Source organism: Ranitomeya variabilis, chromosome 2 (genome assembly GCF_051348905.1).
Source record: "Ranitomeya variabilis isolate aRanVar5 chromosome 2, aRanVar5.hap1, whole genome shotgun sequence".
In the NCBI taxonomy this organism is placed as follows: Eukaryota; Metazoa; Chordata; class Amphibia; order Anura; family Dendrobatidae; genus Ranitomeya; species Ranitomeya variabilis.
In genome coordinates, this window is record NC_135233.1 from 64,989,363 (window position 1) to 65,015,240 (window position 25,878).

The 25,878-nt window shown below is 43.5% G+C and overlaps 2 protein-coding genes across 4 annotated transcripts; both read right to left on the bottom strand.

Annotated features, from left to right (window-relative positions):
* Positions 1 to 11,396: 11,396 nt before the first annotated feature.
* On the bottom strand, positions 11,397 to 17,805 carry LOC143809092 (germ cell nuclear acidic protein-like). The gene is made up of 14 exons (XM_077292252.1): positions 17,682 to 17,805; positions 17,195 to 17,282; positions 16,770 to 16,815; positions 16,612 to 16,682; positions 16,403 to 16,445; positions 16,251 to 16,315; positions 14,761 to 14,806; positions 14,522 to 14,666; positions 13,900 to 14,029; positions 13,136 to 13,343; positions 12,781 to 12,869; positions 12,420 to 12,483; positions 12,233 to 12,332; positions 11,397 to 11,635 (listed from the first exon to the last, which is right to left on the bottom strand). Exons 1-11 carry the CDS (start codon positions 17,760 to 17,762, stop codon positions 12,785 to 12,787), a joined length of 1,008 nt encoding a protein of 335 aa, XP_077148367.1. The 5' UTR covers positions 17,763 to 17,805; the 3' UTR covers positions 11,397 to 11,635; positions 12,233 to 12,332; positions 12,420 to 12,483; positions 12,781 to 12,784.
* Positions 17,806 to 18,763: 958 nt separating this feature from the next.
* LOC143804417 (uncharacterized) lies at positions 18,764 to 24,640 on the bottom strand. 3 transcript variants are annotated; one of them, XM_077282514.1, is made up of 7 exons: positions 23,751 to 24,640; positions 23,179 to 23,679; positions 23,015 to 23,089; positions 22,821 to 22,907; positions 22,507 to 22,720; positions 22,254 to 22,413; positions 18,764 to 22,142 (listed from the first exon to the last, which is right to left on the bottom strand). In XM_077282514.1, the coding sequence occupies exons 2-7, from the start codon at positions 23,344 to 23,346 to the stop codon at positions 21,125 to 21,127; spliced, it is 1,722 nt and encodes a 573-aa protein (XP_077138629.1). In that variant the 5' UTR covers positions 23,347 to 23,679; positions 23,751 to 24,640; the 3' UTR covers positions 18,764 to 21,124. The 3 variants fall into 3 exon arrangements, with proteins under 3 accessions (XP_077138629.1, XP_077138628.1, XP_077138627.1); XM_077282513.1 differs by having other exon boundaries at positions 23,179 to 23,307; positions 23,379 to 24,000; XM_077282512.1 differs by having other exon boundaries at positions 23,179 to 24,640.
* Positions 24,641 to 25,878: the final 1,238 nt, after the last annotated feature.

Here is a 25,878-nt window from a genome sequence, read left to right on the forward strand (position 1 = left end):
CACTGAGCTCTCAAAGACATTTTTAGAATCCAGGTTGGGACAATCAGGTCACCTGGTTACATACCTCAATGGACTCAGTCAGCTTCCTAAGCTTGCCGGCACTAGTTGCCACTTTCTCTCTGTGGGTGTCCGCCAAAAGCGGTGTGCCACTGGTTAAGGTCGTTGACCCTGGAAGCCCCGAAGTCGTATATGTTCTAATTCCCGGCCAGCCAGCGGAAGGAGGAGACTCTGTCATTTGCACCAGCTTATGTACTTGATGAGACTGTACCATATGTTGCCACCGTCTGGAGCTGGATATACGTGCTACGGTTGTGGTACCTGGCATAGACTGTGAATATAGACTATACTGGCGAGAGATGCAAAAGCTGTGGGCTAACCAAAAGTTGGGAGACAGTGGGTATCGCCTGGTATGGGAGCAGTAGAACTACCGGCCCTGGGTTGGGATCTGGTGGACTGGGAGTATTGCCTTGTGGCCATCTACCCAGAATTGCTGTAAGACCATGGATGTAAGGGATAAAAAGTAGTTGCATTGTTAACCTTCCTAGGTGATTATTACAACCCACAACCTTAGATATTCACATGAATCTATAGAGAAAACTATACAATTAATAAAGTCTTGTGGTCACAGCCGCCACAGCACTAGATCTGCAGCACAAATGGCTGATGTTTTAGGTGAAAGCAAGTATACATGATGTAGTAAGTGTTCTATGAATATATTTATCACTGTCTGTATATTTTAGCCCCTCCTATGGAGGTGAGGAAGCTAAGAATGAGTATTCTATTAGAGTGATAGTCAACCCCTTTCTACTTTGTTTTATGACATTTTGGCTACATTTTCCATGTCATCAGTATTGAACACCAAAGCTGAGTCTAAGCTGCAGTGTTTAACCCCTTCATGACCCAGCCTATTTTGGCCTTAATGACCTTGCCGTTTTTTGCAATTCTGACCAGTGTCCCTTTATGAGGTAATAACTCAGGAACGCTTCAACGGATCCTAGCGATTCAGAGACTGTTTTTTCGTGACATATTGGGCTTCATGTTAGTGGTAAATTTAGGTCGATAATTTCTGAGTTTATTTGTGAAAAAAACCAGAAATTTGGCGAAAATTTTGAAAATTTCGCAATTTTCACATTTTTAATTTTTATTCTGTTAAACCAGAGAGTTATGTGACACAAAATAGTTAATAAATAACGTTTCCCACATGTCTACTTTACATCAGCACAATTTTGGAAACAATTTTTTTTTTTGCTAGGAAGTTATAAGGGTTAAAATTTGACCAGTGATTTCTCATTTTTACAACAAAATTTACAAAACCATTTTTTTTAGGGACCACCTCACATTTGAAGTCATTTTGAGGGTTCTATATGGCTGAAAATACCCAAAAGTGACACCATTCTAAAAACTGCACCCCTCAAGGTGCTCAAAACCACATTCAAGAAGTTTATTAACCCTTCAGGTGTTTCACAGCAGCAGAAGCAACATGGAAGTAAAAAATGAACATTTAACTTTTTAGTCACAAAAATGATCTTTTAGCAACAATTTTTTTATTTTCCCAAGGGTAAAAGGAGAAACTGGACCATGGACGTTGTTGTCCAATTTGTCCTGAGTACGCTGATACCTCATATGTGGGGGTAAACCACTGTTTGGGCGCACGGCAGGGCTCGGAAGGGAAGGAGCGCCATTTGACTTTTTGAATGAAAAATTGGCTCCAATCTTTAGCGGACACCATGTCGCGTTTGGAGAGCCCCCGTGTGCCTAAACATTGGAGCTCCCCCACAAGTGACCCCATTTTGGAAACTAGACCCCCCAAGGAACTTCTCTAAAAGCATAATGAGCACTTTAAACCCCCAGGTGCTTCACAAATTGATCCGTAAAAATGAAAAAGTACTTTTTTTCACAAAAAAATTATTTTAGCCTCAATTTTTTCATTTTCACATGGGCAACAGGATAAAATGGATCCTAAATTTTGTTGGGCAATTTCTCCTGAGTACACCAATACCTCACATGTGGGGGTAAACCACTGTTTGGGCACATGGTAAGGCTCGGAAGGGAAGGAGCGCCATTTGACTTTTTGAATGAAAAATTATCTCCATCGTTAGCGGACACCATGTCACGTTTGGAAAGCCCCTGTGTGCCTAAACATTGGAGCTCCTCCACAAGTGACCCCATTTTGGAAACTAGACCCCCCAAGGAACTCATCTAGATGCATAGTGAGCACTTTAAACCCCCAGGTGCTTCACAAATTGATCCGCAAAAATGAAAAAGTACTTTTTTTTCACACAAAATTTCTTTTAGCCTCAATTCTTTCATTTTCACATGGGCAACAGGATAAAATGGATCCTGAAATTTGTTGGGCAATTTCTCCTGAGTATGCCGATACCTCATATGTGGGGGTAAACCACTGTTTGGGTGCACGGCAAGGCTCGGAAGGGGAGGCGTGCCATTTGACTTTTTGAATGGAAAATTAGCTCCAATCGTTAGCGGACACCATGTCGCGTTTGGAGAGCCCCTGTGTGCATAAACATTGGAGCTCCCCTACAAGTGACCCCATTTTGGAAACTAGACCCCCCAAGGAACTTATCTAGATGCATAGTGAGCACTTATAACCCCCAGGTGCTTCACAGAAGTTTATAACGCAGAGCCGTGAAAATAAAAAAATAATTTTTCTTTCCTCAAAAATGATTTTTAGCCCAGAATTTTTTATTTTCCCAAGGATAATAGGAGAAATTGGACCGCAAATGTTGTTGTCCAGTTTGTCCTGAGTACGATGATACCCCATATGTGGGGGTAAACCACTGTTTGGGCGCACGGCAGGGTTCGGAAGGGAAGGCACGCCATTTGGCTTTTTGAATGGAAAATTAGCTCCAATCATTAGCGGACACCATGTCGCGTTTGGAGAGCCCCTGTGTGCCTAAACATTGGAGCTCCCGCACAAGTGACCCCATTTTGGAAACTACACCTCCCAAGGAACTAATATAGATGTGTGGTGAGCACTTTGAACCCCCAAGTGCTTCACAGAAGTTTATAACGCAGAGCCATGAAAATAAAAAATAATTTTTCTTTTCTCAAAAATGATTTTTTTAGCCCACAATTTTTTATTTTCCCAAGGGTAACAGGAGAAATTGGACCCCAAAAGTTGTTGTCCAGTTTCTCCTGAGTACGCTGATACCCCATATGTGGGGGTAAACCACTGTTTTGGCACACGTCGGGGTTCGGAAGGGAAGTAGTGACGTTTTGAAATGCAGACTTTGATGGAATGCTCTGCGGGCGTCAGGTTGCGTTTGCAGAGCCCCTGATGTGCCTAAACCGTAGGAACTCCCCACAAGTGACTCCATTTTGGAAACTAGACCCCCAAGGGAACTTATCTAGATGTGTAGTGAGCACTTTGAACCCCCAAGTGCTTCACAGAAGTTTATAACGCAGAGCCGTGAAAATAAAAAATGTGTTCCTTTCCTCAAAAATATTTTTTTAGCCCAGAATTTTTTATTTTTGCAAGAGTAACAGGAGAAATTGGACCCCAAAAGTTGTTGTCCAGTTTCTCCTGAGTACGCTGATACCCCATATGTGGGGGTAAACCACTGTTTTGGCACACATCGGGGTTCGGAAGGGAAGTAGTGACGTTTTGAAATGCAGACTTTGATTGAATGCTCTGCGGGCATCAGGTTGCTTTTGCAGAGCCCCTGATGTGCCTAAACCGTAGGAACTCCCCACAAGTGACACCATTTTGGAAACTAGACCCCCCAAGGAACTTATCTAGATGTGTGGTGAGCACTTTGAACCCCCAAGTGCTTCACAGAAGTTTATAATGCAGAGCCGTGAAAATAATAAATGTGTTTCCTTTCCTCAAAAATATTTTTTTAGCCCAGAATTTTTTATTTTTGCAAGAGTAACAGGAGAAATTGGACCCCAAAAGTTGTTGTCCAGTTTCTCCTGAGTACGCTGATACCCCATATGTGGGGGTAAACCACTGTTTGGGCACATGCCGGGGCTCGGAAGGGAAGTAGTGACGTTTTGGAATGCAGACTTTGATGGAATGGTCTGCGGGCATCATGTTACGTTTGCAGAGCCCCTGATATGCCTAAACAGTAGAAACCCCCCACAAGTGACCCCATTTTGGAAACTAGACCCCCCAAGGAACTTATCTAGATGTGTGGTGAGCACGTTCAACCCCCAAGTGCTTCACAGAAGTTTACAACGCAGAGCCGTGAAAATAAAAAATCATTTTTCTTTCCTCAAAAAAGATGTTTTAGCAAGCAATTTTTTATTTTCACAAGGGTAACAGGAGAATTTGGACCCCAATATTTGTTGCCCAGTTTGTTGTGAGTACGCTGATACCCCATATGTGGGGGTAAACCACTGTTTGGGCACACGTCAGGGCTCGGAAGGGAAGTAGTGACATTTGAAATGCAGACTTTGATGGAATGGTCTGCGGGCGTCACGTTGCATTTGCAGAGCCCCTGATGTGCCTAAACAGTAGAAACACCCCACAAGTGACCCCATTTTGGAAACTAGACCCCCGAAGGAACTTATCTAGATGTGTGGTGCGCACTTTCAACCCCCAAGTGCTTCACAGAAGTTTATAACGCAGAGCCGTGAAAATAAAAAATAATTGTTCTTTCCTCAAAAATTATGTTTTAGCAAGTAATTTTTTATTTTTGCAAGGGTAACAGGAGAAATTGGACCCCAACTGTTGTTGCCCAGTTTGTCCTGAGTTCGCTGGTACCCCAAATGTGGGGGTAAACCACTGTTTGGGCGCACGTCGGGGCTTGGAAGGGTGGAAGCACCATTTGACTTTTTGAACGCAAGATTGGCTGGAATCAATGGTGGCGCCATGTTGCGTTTGGAGACCCCTGATGTGCCTAAACAGTGGAAACCCCTCAATTCTAACTTCAACACTAACCCCAACACACCCCTAATCCTAATCCCAACTGTAGCCATAACCCTAATCACAACCCTAACCCCAACACACCCCTAACCACAACCCCAACAGCAACACACCCGTAACCCTAATTCCAACCCTAACCCTAATCCTAACCCTAATCCCAACCGTAACCCTAATCCCAACCCTAACCACAACTGTAACCCCAACACACCCCTAACCCTATCCGTAACCCTAACCACAAGCCTAATCTTAACCCTATTTCAAACCCTAGCCCTAATTCCAACCCTAACTCTAATTCCAACCCTAACCCTAAGGCTATGTGCCCATGTTGCGGATTCGTGTGAGATTTTTCCGCACGATTTTTGAAAAATCTGCAGGTAAAAGGCACTGCGTTTTACCTGCGGATTTACAGCAGATTTCCAGTGTTTTTTTGTGCGGATTTCACCTGCGGATTCCTATTGAGGAACAGGTGTAAAAGGCTGCGGAATCCGCACAAAGAATTGACATGCTGCGGAAAATACAACGCAGCGTTTCTGCACGGAATTTCCCGCACGATGGGCACAGCGGATTTGGTTTTCCATAGGTGTACATGGTACTGTAAACCTGATGGAAAACTGCTTCGAATTCGCAGCGGCCAATCCGCTGCGGATCCGCAGCCAATCCGCTGCGGATCCGCGGCCAATCCGCTGCGGATCCGCGACCAATCCGCTGCGGATCCGCGGCCAATCCGCTGCGGATCCGCGACCAATCCGCTGCGGATCCGCGGCCGATCCGCTGCGGATCCGCTGCCGATCCGCTGCGGATCCGCGGCCGATCCGCTGCGGATCCGCGGCCGATCCGCTGCGGATCCGCTGCGGATCCGCAGCCAAATCCGCACTGTGTGCACATGCCATAACCCTACCCCTAACCCTACCCGTAACCCTAACCCTACCCCTAACCCTAACCCTACCCCTAGTTCTAACCCTAGTTCTAACCCTAACCCTAGTGGAAAAAGAAAAAAAAATATTTTCTTTATTTTATTATTGTCCCTACCTATGGGGGTGATAAAGGGGGGGGGGTTATTTATTATTTTTTTATTTTGATCGCTGCGATAGAACCTACCACAGCGATCAAAATGTACTTGTAATGAATCTGCCGGCTGGCAGATTCGGCGGGCACACTGCGCATGCGCCCGCCATTTTCCAAGATGGCGGCGCCCATGGAGAAGACGCCCGGACACCGGGAGGGACATCGAAGCTAGGTAAGTATGGGGGGGTGGGATCGGAACACGGGGGGGGGGATCGGAGGACCGGGGGAGCGGACAAGAGGACCGGGGGAGCGGACAGGAGGGAGGAGGGGAGCGGACAGGAGATCGGGGCAGAAAGGACGACTGGGGGGGCGATCGGTGGGGTGGGGGGGGGCAGATCGGGGTCTCCAGCCATGGCAGATGCTATTGCAGCATCGGCCATGGCTGGATTGTAATATTTCACCATTTTCATAGGTGAAATATTACAAATCGCTCTGATTGGCTGTTTCACTTTCAACAGCCAATCAGAGCGATCGTAGCCACGGGGGGGTGAAGCCACCCCCCCTGGGCTGAAGTACCACTCCCCCTGTCTCTGCAGATCGGGTGAAAATGGAGTTAACCCTTTCACCCGATCTGCAGGGATGCGATCTTTCCATGATGCCACATAGGCGTCATGGGTCGGATTGGCACGGGTTTTCATGACGCCTACGTGGCGTCAGAGGTCGGGAAGGGGTTAAGTTACAAAATGATCTATATGAGATATCACTATTTTTTATTGTTTTTTTTAGATTTTTGAGCAAATGTACTTCAGTCCTCATACCAGAAATATCTGCACAAATTTTACCCAGTTAATGAAACGCACAACGTTTTGTACTAAACAGTCGCAAATAAGTTGACAAGAAAAATAAAAAGCATTTTTTATTTTATACTAAATTTTTGAGCTTTGTGCCATTTTGAAGAACTTGGCACCAAAATCTTAACAATTAACCCAAGACAAAGAAAGAAAAACAACTTAAAAATTTTTTAATCATAAATCGGGCCTATATTATCTTATTTTTTGTCCCATAATACCCGATTAATTTAAGAAGTGGAAAAAATTGTTCTTATGATAAAGATATGTACTTATTTCATAATTATGATTCTAGTTACTATTACAGGAATGTTGGGATACATACCACAGGATTTATCCTAATTATTCTAGTGAAAATTCTGCATTAAAGAGGTATTCTCAAGTTATTAAATTGCCTTGGTTAGTTACAGTATGAAAATAAGAAAGATAACAATTGACTTGCTTTTTCTATTTAAAGTCTTTCTCCTGTAATGAAAGCTTTTATCTTTCATAGTGTACAGCTCATTTACATGGGGTTTGGCCACCAAAACTCTGGGAGTGTGTAGTAATTACATTCCAGGAGAGGAGTTAACTGGCTGCTTAAAAAAAGGGTGTTCAGACAAGAAAACCTTTAAAATAAAGAGCTCGAAGTGAAGAATGACAAGATACCATGACGTGACTGTAAACTATGGTGGAAAAAAGACATACACACGTGGTCAAAATTGTAATTGACCCACAATGGTCACAGAAAAAACTTGAATCTGACAAAATAATAAATAAAAAATCTATGAAAATTAACAAATGAAAGTCAGACATTGTTTGTCAACCATGCTTTCACAGAATTAAAAAAATAAAACTCATAAAATAGGCCTGGATAGAAATGATGGTACCTTTAACTTAATATTTAGTTGCACAACCTTTTGAGGCAGTCACTGCAATCAAACAATTTGTAACGCCCACAGGGTGTAACAAGGTATGGTGGACTCACTAGACCACTGATTGTGCAGTGGCGGCTGTATACCCGACACTCATAAGACAGGAGGGTGGATTTCATAAACCAGAGGGAAAGATCCTCTGGATGACAACACTGTACCACGTAGGACAAAGCGGAAACCGAGGTTTCGGTGAAGAAGACGCTGGATGAGGAAATTGCTTCTCGAGAAGCCTCTCTGGAGCGCTGCTGAAGACGCAGGTCAATCCGAATGGCGAGGGATATGAGATCATCCAGGGTCTCGGGTAGGTCCCTGCCTGCCAATTCATCCTTGATTCTTCCAGATAACCCTCGCTGGAAGACTCCGACCAGGAGCTCATTGGTCCACTGGAGATCCGAAGCCAAGGTGTGGAAACGGATGGCATACTGACCGACAGAGAGAGCCCTGTTGCAAATTGAAGAAAGACTCCATGGCAGATGTGGCACGACCAGGCTCATCAAATATCTTGCAGAACGTGTCCAAGAATACCGCAGATCAGACACGATGGGATCATTCCGCTCCATTAGCGGGCTGAACCAAGCTAAAGCCTCTCCCTCCAGATGAGAGGCAAGAAAGCCACCTTGGCCATGTCAGTCTGAAAATGCTGAGGCAAAAAATGAAAATGCAGCAAGCATAGGTTGAGAAATCCTCTGCACAACTTGGGGTCACCATAGTAATGAGGAGGCTTGCAGAGACGAGGACAGGGTTTCATGGTGGGCACAACTGTTGGATGCTGTACCTTAGTTAACCGGCCATCCACAGAAGTCATGTAGTCCAATAAGCGGGTCTGCATCTCATGTTGGTGATTGAATTCCAAATGGAGTTCTGCTAGCTGGGTCACGTTGGTGGACTCGGCAGCCTGTAGAGTAGATAGGCGGGTATCCAGAGTTTGCATGAAGGCGACTAGCTGATCTTGGCTCTGACAAAGCACAGCTAGCTCTCTCTGGACTGAGAATCGGGTATCAGCGGAGTCCATGGCCTGGGCAAACTGTAACACCCACAGGGTGTGACAAGGTATAATGGACTCACTTAGAACACTGATGGTGCAGTGGCGGCTGTATACTCAAAAGACAGGAGAGTGGATTTCATAAACCAAAAGATATTTATAAACAAGGTAAAAACAAAAAGGGAAAAGGTGTCAGAGGGAAAGAACCTCTGGATCACAACACTGTACCACGTAGTGGAGCACCGGGCAAGGTGTACCCCTATACAGGGATTCCCCCGTCACAACACCAGGTGGCCTGAATGCCGCGAATCCAGGACCAGAGGACGACCCGTACTGACAAACTAGTAACACTGTAGAATACTTGGACTTGCTGGTGGAGAGAATCCCAGAAGCTCCATGAAATCTAGAAAGGTTGATCCCACCAGTAGCAGGGTCTGGAGGGTTCCGTGAGGAGAGGCAAGACAACTTGGAGTGGGAACCGGAGAGACCAGAGGAGTCCAGGGTGGGAATCACCAGAAGAGGACTCTGTGAAAATAGAGATATAAGTAAAGTGCAGAGCACAGCAGAGCGTGGCCTGAAGCTGAGGCAACAATCCAGAGAATGAACACATTGCCCAGGCACCTCCCTTAAGGGGAGGGTGCTTTTTATGCACAGAGCATCATAGCACAGAGAGCCCTAATAGAGAACAGGTGCCCTGCTGTTTTAAGTATGTGCAGGAAGCGGGGTGCGGCTTCTTAGAGCATTTCAAGGAGACCTGCCAAGAGGATGCAGGTTCTTAGCAGAGAAAGAAGCCGCTGATCGTCTGGAGCCACGGACAGGGTGAGTAAAGCTGTCTGATAGGCGCCGGTCTCCCTGCGCAGCAGAGACCGGACCTGCCACTGAGGGCATTACACAATTCCTGTAACTGTCAATGAGCCTTCTGCACCTCTCAACAGTTATTTTGGCCCACTCCTCGACAGTAAACTGCTCCAGTTGTCTCGTGTTTGAAGGTTGCCTTTTCCAGACGGCATGTTTCAGCTCTTTCCAAAGATGCTCAATAGGATTTAGGTCAGGGCTCATAGAAGGCCACTTCAGAATAGTCCAATGTTTTCCTCTTAGCCATTCTTGGGTGTTTTTATCAGTATGTTTTGGGTCATTATCCTGTTGCAAGACCCATGACCTGCGACTTAGACCAAGCTTTCAGACATTGGGCAGCACATTTGTCCCTAAAATCCCTTGATAGATTTAATTGCACCCTGCACAGATTCTAGGTACCCTGTGCCAGATGCAGCAAAACAGCCCCAGAACATAACAGAGCCTCCTCCATGTTTCACAGTAGGGACAGTGTTCTTTTCCTGATATGCTTCATTTTTATGTCTGTGAACATAGAGCTAATGTGCCTTGCCAAAAAGTTCAATTTTTGTCTCATCTGTCCATAGGACATTCTCCCAGAAGCTTTGTGGCTTGCCAACATGTAGTTTGACATATTCCAGTCTGGCTTTTTTTATGATTTTCTTTTCAACAATGGTGTCCTCCTTGGTCGTCTCACATGAAGTTCACTTTGGCTCCTACAATGACGGATGGTGCGATCTGACACTGATGTTCCTTGAGCTTGAAGTTCACCTTTAATCTGTTTAGAAGTTTTCCTGGGCTCTTTTGTTACCATTCGTATTATCCGTCTCTTTGATTTGTCATCAATTGTCCTCCAGGGAGGTTGACTACAGTCCCATGGAGCTTAAATTTCTGAATAATATGTGCAACTGTAGTCACAGGAACATCAATCTGCTTGGAGATGGTCTTATAACTTTTACCTTTAACATGTTTGTCTATAATTTTCTTTCTAATCTCCTGAGACAACTATTTCCTTTGCTTCCTCTGGTCCATGTTGAGTGTGACACATACCATGTCAAGAAACTGCAGTGAGTATCTGTAGCCCTATATACAGGCCCACTCACTGATTCAAAGATTGTAGACACCTTGGTAGAAACATTTGGTTTGGATATGTTCGTTGAACTGTTCGACGAAAGTGTTTGCTGAACATTGGGTACGTTTGCCAATCCAAATCCGAACGTTCGCCTGTCCAAACTGAACCGAATATTGAAAGGCTCTATCATCTTTACCCAGGAGGCACAACCTCTTGAAGATGCTGTATAGATGTATTCACAAGAAAGCCAGGAAGGACTTCACTGGCCGTTCATCATGTAACCACAGTCGATCACCCCACCGTCAGACAGTCAGCAGTCTGGGTTTGTTTGCAGGTAAAAGCAGATATCCAGTGGGAAATAGAAGAAATATTGGAGCTGGGGATAATACGAAAGTCCAAAATTGTGTGGGCCTCCCTAGTTGTTCCAAAACAGGACCAGACCACCATATTTTGTGTGTACTACCAAACTTGCAATCATCTGATCGCTTGTGCTATGCACAGCAAAGCCTCTGGATTCTATATATAGCAAAAATCATGGTCTTCTATGGATGCCAGCCACGGACTGGTTTTCACAGTATTGACATTATGACAGGCACCGGGGTCATCAGACTCCCGGCCATATTGGTAATCACTTCCCTGGGGCGCCAATGGATGAATAGAACAGTGAGCCCCCGTGTTGGTGCAAATTAAATGCTGAGACTGGCATTTAACAGTTTAACAGCCACAGACATAGGTCCACTCCTCTCGGCTGTTCGAGGCAGATGATGGTTGAATAACACAAGTAGACAACATTGATTGTAAAATATTTAGCAACAGCCATCGTTTTACAGAACAAAAGTCCAAAACTAAAGAGAATTAATTGATTTATTCTTAAAACTCTCAAAAATTCGAATAATAAGTTGTGACTATTAATGTTCAAATGTCCAACGCCATATCCATTGCTGGGCAGCTCTGAAAAAAAAAAACATGTAGAGATTCTCCAGGTCTCGGAAACTGCATCTGATCGTGTTCTCAGCGCAGGTCGGTGCAGGTAATCACTTTTTTCTTCCAAGATGTGTCATGCCTGTATAGAAGCGGCAAGTCGCCTTTCTCATTAACCTGAAAAGAATTAAAAGACTTTAAAAAAAAAAAAAACTTGACAATATGTACTGGCTATCAAATGAAACAAACTGAGCAAAGACAACTTCAACATTATATGTTTGGTCATCAGCTGAAGTTGAAATAGACATGAAATATTGCATAATACAGTATATTGTCTACAAAAAAAGGCCAATTTGGAAATTGAAAATAGAAAGTTGCCAATATTAGTGTAATGTTAGAAAAATGCAATATGAACCATACAACTATGGTGAGTGGACTCATAATAGATCTATACGGCATGTAATGTTTGAGGGACTTATCTCGCCCGTTACATTGTGTGTTGGCGATTCTTCCGCAGCAGTAGGCTGATAACTTTCATCGATTACTTCCTTTCTCAACCAGATTTAAATAATTGTTCAGCAAGAAAAAATAATTGTTGAAAATAAATCCAATAATAAAACTATATTGCATTTCCTCTATTATTACACCTTGCTTACATGATCATGTCCTCACTGTTTCACTTCGTGAAAGCAAGTATGATTGTTACTTAAAATGATTTAGTATTGACATGAAGAAGAACATATATAAATAGAGGAAAAACACAGAAATAATTACCTGGAAAATACAGGCTGGAAGCTTTGTGTCAATCAGAATAGGTGGATTCTGGATGTTTGCTGTTAGCTGCTTGTGATGAAGACGTCAACTGATTGTCTCCCTACGTGGTGAAAAAAAGGCAAGATTCTCAATAGTCTAAAAATCACTTACTACTGATTGCTGACGATAGTGGAGGATTCGTTCTTACCTTCATCACAGGTAGATGAGATGATGATATTTAGACAAATCTCAAATCAAATCAAATAATGAACCTGGAAATATAAAGAAAAATAATTATATCCAACAAAGCTTAAAATCATAGAAGGTTTTCCAAAGCATTGTAGATAATTGCTGGGACTTGTCAATCATTCCATATCCAGCGAGTTATGGGAAATGTAACCAGGGTTTATAACCTATGAGGACGGATTCTGAATCTTTGCTGCTAATTACTTGTGCTGGTGATGAGCACAGATATTGTCTCACTACTCAGGAGAAAATATGTATAAGGGTCTGAACTTTAAATTGTAAAGAAACAAAATTAGAGACTAAATATTCTAAAGGATAGTTACATGTTTAGCTGACGGATAGTTGATGTAATCGTCCTCCGCACTTGCAGCAGTAACATTTCTTTTCAGGTATTTTTCGAAAACGCCCAATTCTGCAAAAATAAGAGGAATATTGGTTACTGGACTGGAATGAACGTTCATTAATACCAAGGATTATATTAAAAAGAAGAAACTGAAATCAATATATAAAGAACAGGCCCCAGCACAGGAAATATAACATGTAGCATCCTAAACCCTACAGCCCCCGACGTCAGTCCACTCTGATAGTGAAGTATAAAAGCATTATACCAACAGAACCGCACTGATGTCTCTTCAGTGATTGTGTTTCATGAGGAGATAAATCATAAAATCCACTTACTCGTTATCACACAGGGAGCATCTGTAGTTGTACTTATAGTGGATGGTATAACTGTGATTTTCTGTCACTTTTGGCAGCTCGGGATGGTTACGATTTACTATTCTTGTGACCTCCTGCCATAGTGGGCCATGGTTGTCTCTGCCTTCAGCTAAGCATACCCAACAAGCGGCATGGCACATCTCGTGCACAAGTGTGGATCGTACTCGAACTAAAACAAGAGTTTATACAGTTATGAGAAAATCTGAATACACCCTGATTGAACTGTTTGGTTTTACATATCAGGACAAAATGCAAAATACATCCTGAGATGAACAACATGTGACAAGTCAACCGTGCCATTATTTATTCATCAATATGCAGAAGCAGAGAGTGAAAAATAAGTGCACCCCATGAATCAGTAGCTTTTAGAATCATCTTTAGCAGCAATAACTTAAAGTTGCACCAATGGTGTCCTTAATTTATCACACATTGCGCTTGCATTTTAGCTTATTTTTTTAAATAAATAATGATGTGGTATTTTGTATTTTTTTTTTTCATGCTGTTTTCTGAGATTCTATTTCCCTACTTTTAGGACCTTCTAAGGACCTGATGTTTTTTTCTTCTGATATGTAAAATATTAGAATTCAAATAGGGTGTACTTAGGTTTTCTTATGGTAGTATGTACAATGAGTTTATAAGATGTACTACACCACAAGTAGCAGTTTTTTTGCCCTGTATACAGGTTGTCTTATAAAGCTCCAGGATGGATGTGATGTGAAACCTACCGGCAGAATCACAGACTTTTTCAGAGAGCTCAATCACTGAGTAGCGGCGGTCATTATCCAGCTTATGGCAGCATTGACCGGATGTTGATGTCAGCCTCTTGCTCCACGAAATCTCCATTTTCGCAGGGAGCTAAAATAGAGGAAACAAATTCCATTACATCTGTAAACTCTTTGACCCCAATCTTACAAAGTATCCAACTCCCATTTTTGATTTACAGCACTGGTCTATTGTATGGGGCATGGGGTCTACCCAGAAGTCCAAGATGTGAGAACAAAAATAAAAATGAACTTTTTATAAAATGTCCAGATATCAACTAAATGATTTTTAAATATAAATGTAAAAACCCTGTGAACTTCAAGCCAAAAGTGGCTAATCTTTTTGTCTCTGCATGGTGGATCATCTAAGGTTTCCACTCATCCCACAGATAAGAAGACGGTGACGACATTTACCAACCTAAGTGACATTTACCGGAGATATTCAATAACTATATTACAGAAACATGACAAAGGGGCTAGGATGCCTTTCACAAAGTTAGAGCCATTTTTCTTGGAATTTATTGTTTAAAGGGGAGATTATAGAGAAGTCATGTATCACCCAGAAACCCATGATAAGATGCGATACCTTATTACTGAAGACTGTCCGGTTGTACAGATCGTATAGTCGTTCTACCAGCTCCTCCTTATTTTCCTGGAAGTTGGTAACATAGATGGAAGTAGGAGAAATAATGTCTTCCAGGAAACAGCCGGGGATGTTACATAGTGGTGTCCTGGGAAAGATAAAGAATCATATATAAATCCACAGGAAACATCTTACCTAGTTCATGGCTTTATATAGAGGTAGATGCATCTGCCATAACTTACCTCTCCTCTGTAGCGGAGCTCTCCTCGCTATCAGATGGTATATTATCTATACAGAAATATGGAAGAGTGAAAATACATTTTATATCTTAAATCAGACATTAGTTAGTATGAAGGTCCGTACAAGAGAGGGGTCGGTAAATATAGAGTGTAGAAGATCAGAAGTGAACATGTCCTCAATCATTGGAGGGTGGACCCTCAAATGGTAGGGGTCCGTTCTCTGGGGCCTTCATGTAAAATAAGACTAGAAGTCCTATCACCTCATTTGCTGATGCAAATGTATTGCACATCTGTAATAAATTCTACAGGGACAACAATGGCCTTAAGTCAACATGGCCTGGAAATTTCCGAGACATAGGACCCACACCAATCAAGCATGTGTAAAATAGAATTACTCTGTAAGGTATCTTTAATTTAACCCTTTATCAACCATGTACGGTGCTCATCAGTAGAGAATGAATGGAGAGGGCTCAGGAGTTGAGCCCGCCTCTTTCCCAGCAGATGATGGTTGTGTCGTTCAGCCATCATCTGCCACTAACAGCCGAGAGTGGATTGGAGCTCTGCCTGTTAAATGCTGCTGTCATTCTCTGACAGTGACATTAAGGGTACTGTCACACAGTGGCACTTTGATCGCTACGACGGTACGATCCGTGACGTTGCAGCGATATCCATACGATATCGCTGTGTCTGACACGCTACTGCGATCAGACATCACGCTGAGAATCGTACGTCGTAGCAGATCGTTTGGAACTTTCTTTCGTCGCTGGATCTCCCGCTGACATCGCTGGATCGTTGTGTGTGACACCGATCCAGCGATGTGTTCGCTTGTAACCAGGGTAAACATCGGGTAACTAAGCGCAGGGCCGCGCTTAGTAACCCGATGTTTACCCTGGTTACCAGCGTAAACGTAAAAAAAACAAACAGTACATACTTACATTCCGGTGTCTGTCCTCCGGCGTCTCAGCTTCTCTGCACTGTGAGCGCCTGCCGGCCGGAAAGCGAGCACAGCGGTGACGTCACCGCTCTGCTTTCCGGCTCTGGTGCTTACACAGTGCAGAGAAGCTGAGACGCCGGGGGACAGACACCGGAATGTAAGTATGTACTGTTTGTTTTTTTACGTTTACGCTGGTAACCAGGGTAAACATCGGGTTACTAAGCGCGGCCCTACGCTTAATAACCCGATGTTTACCCTGGTTACCCGGGGACTTCGGCATCGCTCCAGCGCCGTGATTGCAAAGTGTGACCGCAGTCTACGACGCTGGAGCGATAATCATACGACGCTGCGACGTCACGGATCGTGCCGTCGTAGCGTCCAAAGTGTCACTGTGTGACAGTACCCTTACAGCACATTTCCCAGGTGGCTCACTGTTCCAACTCCTGATCAGCGCCCTTGTAATTGTTTGATTTGTAAACTGACCTGTGACAGTACAGAAAACTCCTTGTTATTTCTATAATAACATAAACCTGGATTGTGTCTAGAAATGATAACTTACTAGTATATGAGGAAGTTCCTCCAGTATTTGATTCATCATCATCAGTATTACTGATGGCATCGGAGCTGTGAAATAAATGTAACAGAATATGAGCCACCATTAATCACTAATCCCCATCATGTATCTAGTAATGGAGGAGATGTGGGTCTTACCAGGTGGAACTGTCCGGATCATCTGAAGTTGGTAAAATCAGATCTGTGGGGGCAACACAACATAAATCTCTTATTAGACTATTGTAATAGCAACAACTGAGGCTCAATATCAAATAAATAAATTCTAGTAAAGTATCCAGTGTACCCCTATATGTACATGGGGAAAAAAATCAAATAACCCTGGATGGAATCTAGAAATGATAACTTACTGTTATATGTGAAAGTTCCTGCCCTATTGGAATCATCATCATCATCATCAATAAGAATGATGGCATCGGAGCTGTGGAATAAATGTAACAGATTAAGAGCCAACATTAATCATTAATCCCCATCATTTGCTTAGTAATGGAGGAGACGTGGGTCTTACCAGGTGGAACTGTCCGGACCATGGTCTGAAGGTGGTACAATCAGATCTGTGGGGGAAACACAACATAAATCTCTCATTAGAATATTGTAATAGCAAAGACTGAGGCTCAATATCAAAATAAATAAATCCTAATAAAGTATCCAGTGTACCCCTATATGTACATGAGTCAAAAAAATTACATTCAGCTATAGGGACCTGCCCAGTGCATGGCCACCATGAGAAGCAATCCCCAAATCCCATTTTTCTCTGACTTTATAATGCCTGCTGACCAAATGCTGAAAAGAAAGGGTTAATATGAGCTCATTTACTGTAGGCGTACAATATACATAAATCCAAGCCCTGACCACAACATGCGATCTGCACCCAATGACTACAATGTGCCATCGATATGTATCAGAGCCTTTACTGGATTAGGGGTACAGTACCTGGTAAACTCGGGGTCGGGCCCGAATTGAAGCCACTGATGTTTTCTTGGCCTGGAGACCTCGGAATTGGCCTCTTTCTTGGATGAGACTGGAAAAAATGACAAACGTGTCAGATAGATTCTATAACCATGAACATCTCCAATCTATAATCTTACTCCATATTCCCCTGATTACAGGTAGACACCGATATGAATGTGGTTTCCATCGGCCTGTGCTTATTTCCTGTACAGAGTATGACGGGGGTACCGGACACCAATGGTTAGGATATGGATCGGGGCGGTGGTAACATTTATGTGTCCTCATACAATATTATTATATATCCTGTACATGGACATATTGTCACCAATATTACCAATGTTACCAATATTCTGCAAACATGATCCAAATTATCACCCCATCTACTCGGAGCTATATTTTCTGTCCCACCAACTTTTTTTTTACTTTTATCCCAAATATATTTTAGCTAATAATATAAAATGATACTCACCTGACTGAAGTCGTCATCATCACTGCTGTCCTCGGTGTCAGAGAGAACTATAATACGCTTAAATCGCTTTCTTGGCATCATATTTGCACAAGTCACTCACAACACTCCTCTCTCCACAAACGCCTACTAAAACCCTCAACGGAACCCTGGATGACGGGGCATTATATATCGTCAGCCCTTTGTGACGTCATTAGAATGCTGCAGTTGTTTGCTCAGTTTTTGTATTTTACAACTTAATTATACAAAATATACTGTACAAATTCAAAAAAAGGAAATCGGATAAAACAACAATCTTCCTAATTACTTCACTCCTGACCTTTTTCCAATTGTTCAGAAAAAATAATAATTAAAAACCCCACATAAACCAACATTAAAAAATAAAGAAATCTCCACTAATGTTTAACCTGTTGATTGTCTCTCCCCCGAGTTTTATTCTCTCCACTACATTTTTTCCAATTGTTCTCCCAATTTTCAAATTTCTTTAAGGGGCAAAACCAGACCCCGTCATATTTCATAACTCTCTTATGTAATTTCTTGCATTCTGTAATGCTCCATTTTTCCTTATCCATTTCCCAATGAAATCCACTCTTGCTATATAAAGCCGCCTACTTAAGACTCTTCTTCCTCATTTCATCTCTTCCACTCCAAAGAGAAGTTTTAAAATTGTTGACTTGATCTCAATGGAGAACTGAGTCCCCAGTTTCCCCCCTATATCTTCATACCCTCTGATAAATGTATCAAATCGGCCCTTGTGTCTTAGGCTAGTTTCACACTAGCGTTTACTGCATTACGTCGCAAATCCGTTTTTTTGCCGAAAAAACGGATGCGTCAAAAAATTGAAAAACGGTGACAAACGTATGCCACGCATCCAGCATTTCGACGGATCCGTCGCAAATCCGCTAAACGTTTCCGTCGAAAATACTGGATGCGTTGCATACGTTGTATCCGTTTTACCATCCGTTGTATCCGTTTTTCCGACGGATCCGTTTTTAAAAGGGGAGGCTCCCAAAATTTGATTGGCTACTGGAAAATTTGAAAAACTATATAGTACTGTATTTACAGCCCATCTTTGTGGGTTTTAGTTTTGTGGCAGCGATGGAAGGTGTTCTTGGGAGGATTGCTAGTTTGGTTACCGACGTTATCTTTGAGACAAATCGCCTGGATATCATAGTGCGGGAGAAGGAGGCGGCAGCGGAAAGGCGTAGGATGCTTCTGCAGCAACGGAGACGAAGACGAATGTGGATTCATCCGATTAATCAACTACGGATGACCCGGGGTGTCCAGTCCACTCTCTACCTGGAGTTGCGGCACAATCCACACAAATTCCACAACTACGTGCGGATGAGGATTGAACATTTTGATTTTTTGCTTGCAAAACTGGAGGATGTCATCCGAAGACAGGATACAAGGATGAGGCTTGCCATCACACCGGCGGAGCGGCTGATGGTGACCCTGCGGTAAGCCTCTTTTTTTTATTTCATTGCTGATATTGAATGTTATATTACATGCTGCAGAAAATACTGCGCTGGCATATTGCGCACTATTTTCTGCAGCATGTAGTTTTGGTTTTCTTGGCGGACATTCAACTGCTTTATTTAAATGTCATTGCTGATATTGAATGTTAACAGACTGCAGAAAATACTGTGCTGAAATATTGCGTTGCATTTTCTGCAGTTTTTTTTTTTTTTTGTTTTTTTGGGTTTGATGACATGCAACTGCTTTTTTCCTGTCATTGGTCATTTTGAATGTTATATTACATGCTGCAGACAATACTGCGCTGACATATTGCGCACTATTTTCTGCAGCATGTAGTTTGTGTTTTCTTGGCGGACATTCAACTGCTTTATTTAAATGTCATTGCTCATATTGAATGTTAGATAACAGACTGCAGAAAATACTGCGCTGAAATATTGCGTTGCATTTTCTGCAGTTTTTTTTTTTTTGGGTTTTTTGGGTTTGATGACATGCAACTGCTTTTTTCCTGTCATTGGTCATTTTGAATGTTATATTACATGCTGCAGACAATACTGCGCTGACATATTGCGCACTATTTTCTGCAGCATGTAATTTGGGTTTTCTTGGCGGACATTCCACTGTTTTTTTACACCGGATTCATGCTGGTTTTATTGGGTCTCCTGTCATTTTAAAAAAAATTAACAGTGCCATATTATAAAAAATTGCACAGACAAACAATTTTTAACATTTTTTTTTTTTTTATAAAGTTTCCTAGCTACGGGTGAATCTATGACTTCGCTCCATTATCAGTTCAGGCTGGGCATTTCAACTATCTCTGGAATAGTGAAGGACACATGTCGGGCTGTTTGGACCACTTTGCAACCAGAGTATATCCCCCAACCATCCACGGAAATCTGGTTGCGAAGTGCTGAAGAGTTTCAGCAAATTTGCAATTTCCCTAATTGTGTGGGTGCAGTTGACGGGAAACACATAAGGATTGCGAAACCGGCAGGAACAGGATCGGAGTATTATAATTATAAGAAGTATTTCTCCATCGTCCTTATGGCTATTGCAGACGCCAACTGCAGGTTCCTTGCCGTGGACATTGGAGCGTATGGACGGTCCAATGATTCGCAAGTGTTTAAAAACTCTCCGATGGGTCGTTGCCTTTATGGAGAGAGCTACGATTTCCCGCCAGCCAGACCACTGCCAGGAACAAATGACCCAGCCCTGGAATATGTCTTTGTAGGTGATGAAGCCTTTCAACTGTCGCTGCACCTACTGAAACCGTACAGTAGCCGGAACTTAAACCATACCAAGCGGGTCTTTAATTACCGGCTTACTAGAGCACGAAGAGTAGTGGAGTGTTCCTTTGGCATATTGACGGCGAAGTGGCGAGTTCTGCTGACGGCTATCAAGCTGAAAACAACAACTATAGACGAGGTAGTTAAAGCCTGTGTGGTGCTCCACAACTTTGTCCTGTCAAAGGAGCCCGTTTCTTTGGATGATGAAGAGTTGGAGACCACCTTGTGGGACTACCGCAGCAGCTCGGTTCGCTCTACAAGTTCAGTTACAAGGATGAGGGACCAGTTTGCCGATTATTTTGTCTCACCTGTCGGGCGGATCCCGTGGCAAGACATGATTGTGTAACCTGTTTCCCATGTGTAACCTGTTTCCCATGTGTTTTGGTTATGTAAAAAAAGTGTTTCTGCCCCCCCCCCCAAAAAAAAGGCCCAAAAGCGTGGTTTTCTTGCTAGTAAAACCATTATGTTATACCCTTTACATGTCTGGTGTTTGTTTTTATTAAACCTTTTTTTATTATATTACCTTAATAAATCCACACACACACAAAGAGTAGAATTGTAATCCGAATTTTATTTTAACTCTTTTTTTTTTTTTTTTTTTTGTTTTGCAAAAAAAATATATATATATTTTCCAACATTTTTATAGAAAAATTAGAACATTTTTTAGAATCTTATTTACACACTTTACAAATTTTCAAAGTGTTGGGTGGAGATATGAGAGGAGGATGTGCCGGAAGGTTGGACCACGTCGATAGGTGGGGAAACCCTACTTGTTTGGGGTGCAGTGGAAGTGGGGGTTAAACCAAGAGGCTGACCAGAGGGGGGTGGTGTTGGGGTAGGTGGAAGAGAAAAGTTCAGTAAGGAAAACATTGGGGAAGTAATTTGGTCTAGGGGCCGGGATTGTTGTGGGGACTGGGTCGGGTATTGTGACTGGGTAGGGTAGTGGGAGTGGCGTGGGGTTTGGTAATGGTGCTGGTGTGGGGATTGGAGCTGGGTTTGGTAATGCTGCTGGTGTGGGTATTGGGGCTGGGTTTGGTAATGGGGGGTATGGTGTGGAAATGGGGCCTGGTGTGGAATTGGAGTGGAGGTGCGGTGAGGTGTGTGGGTCGATTCATTAATGGCCTGCAGTGCAGCATTATGGCAGGTATTCATTACCCGCATCTGTTGCTCAAAAGAAAGCTTCTCCATGCTCCTGAGCATGGATTGGAAAAAAAGGTTGGCCGGATCGGGACTTACAGCTGAATGCAGCCTATCCAAGCGACTGCTGGTTTCCTGGCTTGTTTCACTGATGCGTGATTGCACCATGTTGAAACCAGCAGTCACTTGCTCTCCCAAAATTTTGAAAGAGCCTTGGAAGGATGCATTCAGGTGTAAGAACTCAGGAGCATAGCTCCTTTCCTGACCCCTCTGGCGCTGCCGCCACGAACCTAATGGTGGTGTCGAGGTGGCAGGATCAGAGGGGTGGGGTAAAGGGAACGCTAACTGTTCAGCATCAGATGCGAGCAATGAAGCCTGCAATAATGCTCCACTGCTTGGGGCGGATGAAGTGGAGGGGACAGAGGGGTCAGAGGAGAGGACAGAGGGGTCAGAGGAGGGGACAGAGGTGTGGGGCCTACCGACGTGGCCCTCAGTGGCGGACTCAGGAGGGATCGCTTCAGAGGGCGCAGAGGAAGATGCAGGCGCCCGGTGGCTGGAGAAGGTGCTGTGAAAGAAAAAACAAAAGAAATTAATACATTGGAATGAAAAAGCCCTGACTGAAAGCAAACTAAGTAGACAGGTTAACATGGTTATAATTGGGCTGTAGAATACTTACACTCTGCTTAGCATGGTTCGCCTCAGGAAGGAGAGGGCCTGGCCATATTTATATCTGCTCCTCTTCCTTCCTGCAGAGCCACTCGGGGCCTTCATCTCATCATTGAATTCCCTCTTAAAGCGATCCCTCAGTGACCGCCACCGCTTCCTAACCTTTCCAACTGTGAAGACAAGAATCAAAAGAAAATACAAAAAATTGGTAAATGCAATACATTACAGTCAGCTCAAAACATCACTGGAAAGTGAATACTTACCTAGTTTGCTCTGCTGCTGAGGATGAAGGCTCTCCCGCCTTGGAAACAGGTTGCGACACACTTCGTCCCAGAGCCGACGGGTGACACCGGTATCAGCATGCCTGCGGTCAGCCATGTTCCACAGCGGCTCCCGCTCGCGAACCTCCTCGATGAGACAATCGATGTCAATGTCATCATCATCATCCTCCTCTTCTGCGGGAGCACGCTGTGAAGCCTGTGTCAAAAAAAAAAAAAAAAAGGAAAACAAACAAATTAGTACACTGAAATACTAAAGTACCAATAGAATCCCCCTCCCCCCCAAAAAAAAAACTCACTGATGGCCGACCGTGGCGACGAGTCCGCCGACTCTGGGACTGTCTGGGAGAGCCTTCAGCGGCAGCAGCAGGAGCAGCAGCAGCAGCCTGAAATGAAGGAAACAAATTCTCAGTTAAGGTAGGCAGGTGTTTAGTAATCTGTTTTGTGTATGGTGCAGTGTGATGTGCGAAGCAACTGTTTCACCACTACTTACACTTGGTTCCTCCTCCACTTGCATCTCTCCACCCGTCTCGCCCCCTTCTGACAGCTCCTCATCTGATTCAGCTTCCTGTTGAAACATAATGTATGCATGTAGTTATCCATAAAAATTTAATTTAAAGAAATTTAAAAAAAAAAAAAAATTTTGTGTTAACTTACCGATACACGCTGTTGCTGTGGAGGAGGGCTGTCAGAAGAGGACATCGTTTTGTGGTCCTGGTGGGCAGTGGCTGTGTCCTGGTGGGCAGCGGCTGTGTCCTGGTGGGCAGCGGCTGTGTCCTGGTGGTTCTGTAAGTTAAAGACACACTTGCAATCTGCTCGACACATTGAAGTAGCAGATTGGGGTCTTCAAAACTTACTTCTAGCTCTTTAGCTGTGGTCCTGGTGGGCAGCGGCTGTGTCCTGGTGGGCAGTGGCTGTGTCCTGGTGGGCAGCGGCTGTGTCCTGGTGGGCAGCGGCTGTGTCCTGGTGGTTCTGTAAGTTAAAGACACACTTGCAATCTGCTCGACACATTGAAGTAGCAGATTGGGGTCTTCAAAACTTACTTCTAGCTCTTTAGCTGTGGTCCTGGTGGGCAGCGGCTGTGTCCTGGTGGGCAGTGGCTGTGTCCTGGTGGGCAGCGGCTGTGTCCTGGTGGGCAGCGGCTGTGTCCTGGTGGTTCTGTAAGTTAAAGACACACTTGCAATCTGCTCGACACATTGAAGTAGCAGATTGGGGTCTTCAAAACTTACTTCTAGCTCTTTAGCTGTGGTCCTGGTGGGCAGCGGCTGTGTCCTGGTGGGCAGTGGCTGTGTCCTGGTGGGCAGCGGCTGTGTCCTGGTGGGCAGCGGCTGTGTCCTGGTGGTTCTGTAAGTTAAAGACACACTTGCAATCTGCTCGACACATTGAAGTAGCAGATTGGGGTCTTCAAAACTTACTTCTAGCTCTTTAGCTGTGGTCCTGGTGGGCAGCGGCTGTGTCCTGGTGGGCAGCGGCTGCGGTCCTGGTTTATCTGTTATATGTATAATGGATCTATAGTTAGACCACCCCCTGAACTAGGTAATGTTCAATGATAAACACCCTACTAAAATGATGTCAGAAATGTTCATACAGGTGAACACCAAAACCCCCCCAAAAAGTTGCACGTTATACCATTCATTTCCATGTCCCAAAAAACAAAATTTTTTAATGTTAACACCATGAAAAAATATATTTGACACATTTTATTTAAAATAAATAACCTCTCCCCCCCCCCAAAAAAAAAAAAAATACTTTACAGGTTAACCTTTATTAAAAAAAATGAGCCCTCAACCAACCCTGTATTGCATGTGTAACCATTGGTACATACACCAGTTTTAAATTTACCTTTATGAAATAATACTACGGACATTTTTTTAATAAACATTTTATTATAATTTTTTTTTTGCACTTTTTTTTTTAAAAATCACAAGGAGCTGACATGCTCTTTATTTTAAATACAAGTACTTCAACTGCAAATGGTTATAACTGTAATAAAAAAAAATTCAACACTTTTATTAAATAGAAAAACCCCACACTCACACATTCAAACCACAAGCTGCACACCGCTAGACTTTTTTAAAAAACACATCAGATTTAAAAAAAAAAAAAAAAAAAAAAAAAAAAAAAAATTTAAACCACATGCTGCACAGACCACTATACAGTCAATACATCAGAAAAAGGCAAATAACCAATTATACAGCATGGACAAATGCACATGCCATCAACAAGACGTACCCAAAAAACATGCATGGTATGTGTCCACATTCAGGATCGCATCAGAATTTGGGCAGGATTTCCCATCAGTATTTGTAAGCCAAAACCAGGAGTGTAAAAATTAGGTAAAGTATAATACGAAAACAGGCACACTTTTGCTTTTATCACCCACTCCTGGTTTTGGCGTACAAATACTGATGGAAAATCCTGACCACATCCTGATGCAATCCTGCACATGGACACATACCCTCCCACATGAACAGGCATAAAATTGGCAAAGGCATAATATGGTGCAGGCACATGGTACAAAAGCACACAGCCGTCCAAAAATGCACACATACACATGCACGCACATAGCTTTATGCAAATACACATATGTACAACAAAGGCAGAAAGGTGAAACCAATCAGAAGACGCATACACACACACACATACAAAAGGCTGACAATCCTTTGGCTGAAGCAGCAGGTCTTCACAGTGGCTGGCATCATGGTGGATCTGGACTCTAGCATGGCACTGGCTGGTGCAGGACGATGGCAGGCCTCAGGTTCTCTTCAGGTTTTAAGCTCTTGCTGTAGTCAGTAGTACCTCATACACACAGAAATGCACAGGCACACAGATGCACACTAAAATTGCAATACTCACACTGGCTATGGTGGCTGGAGTCTTGTAGCAGGATGTCTGGAGTCTTGTGGCAGGATGGCTGGAGTCTTGTGGCAGGATGGCTGGAGTCTTGTGGCAGGCTGGCTGCAGTCTTGTGACAGGCTGGCTGGGGTCTTGTGCTTGGCTGGGGTCTTGTGGCAGGCTGGCTCTTGCTGGCAGGCTTCTTTGCTTCTCTGTGTCTTGCTGGCATATGTGGGGTTCAAGGCCCAGGCCAGGTTTATATAGATTTGGGGGTGTCTGACCAATTGGCAACAAAATACTTCTTCTGAGCATGCTCAGTGTAAAAAAAACGTATTGCAGCGCTGCATTGCGTCGTACGACGTGTCCCGACGCATCCGTCGCTCATAGGCTTCCATTGCAGCCAACGACGTATGCCGCAGGATGCGTCGCGACACGTTTTTTAGGCGGAGACAAAAAACGTTACAATCTACGTTTTTTTGAGACGACGTGTCGCCAAATTTCGACGCATCCGTCGTAAAACGT

Coding starts and splice junctions, on each gene's coding strand:
- LOC143809092 (XM_077292252.1), bottom strand. CDS start 17,762: ATGATGCCAAGAAAGCGATTTAAGCGTATTATAGTTCTCTCTGACACC. Junction 16,816..17,194: donor CCCGACCCCGAGTTTACCAG/GTACTGTACCCC, acceptor TTTCCCCCACAG/ATCTGATTGTACCACCTTCA. Junction 14,667..14,760: donor AGCTCCGCTACAGAGGAGAG/GTAAGTTATGGC, acceptor TATCTTTCCCAG/GACACCACTATGTAACATCC.
- LOC143804417 (XM_077282514.1), bottom strand. CDS start 23,346: ATGTGTCGAGCAGATTGCAAGTGTGTCTTTAACTTACAGAACCACCAG. Junction 22,908..23,014: donor AAGTGGAGGAGGAACCAAGT/GTAAGTAGTGGT, acceptor CCTTCATTTCAG/GCTGCTGCTGCTGCTCCTGC. Junction 22,143..22,253: donor CGAACCATGCTAAGCAGAGT/GTAAGTATTCTA, acceptor TTTCTTTCACAG/CACCTTCTCCAGCCACCGGG.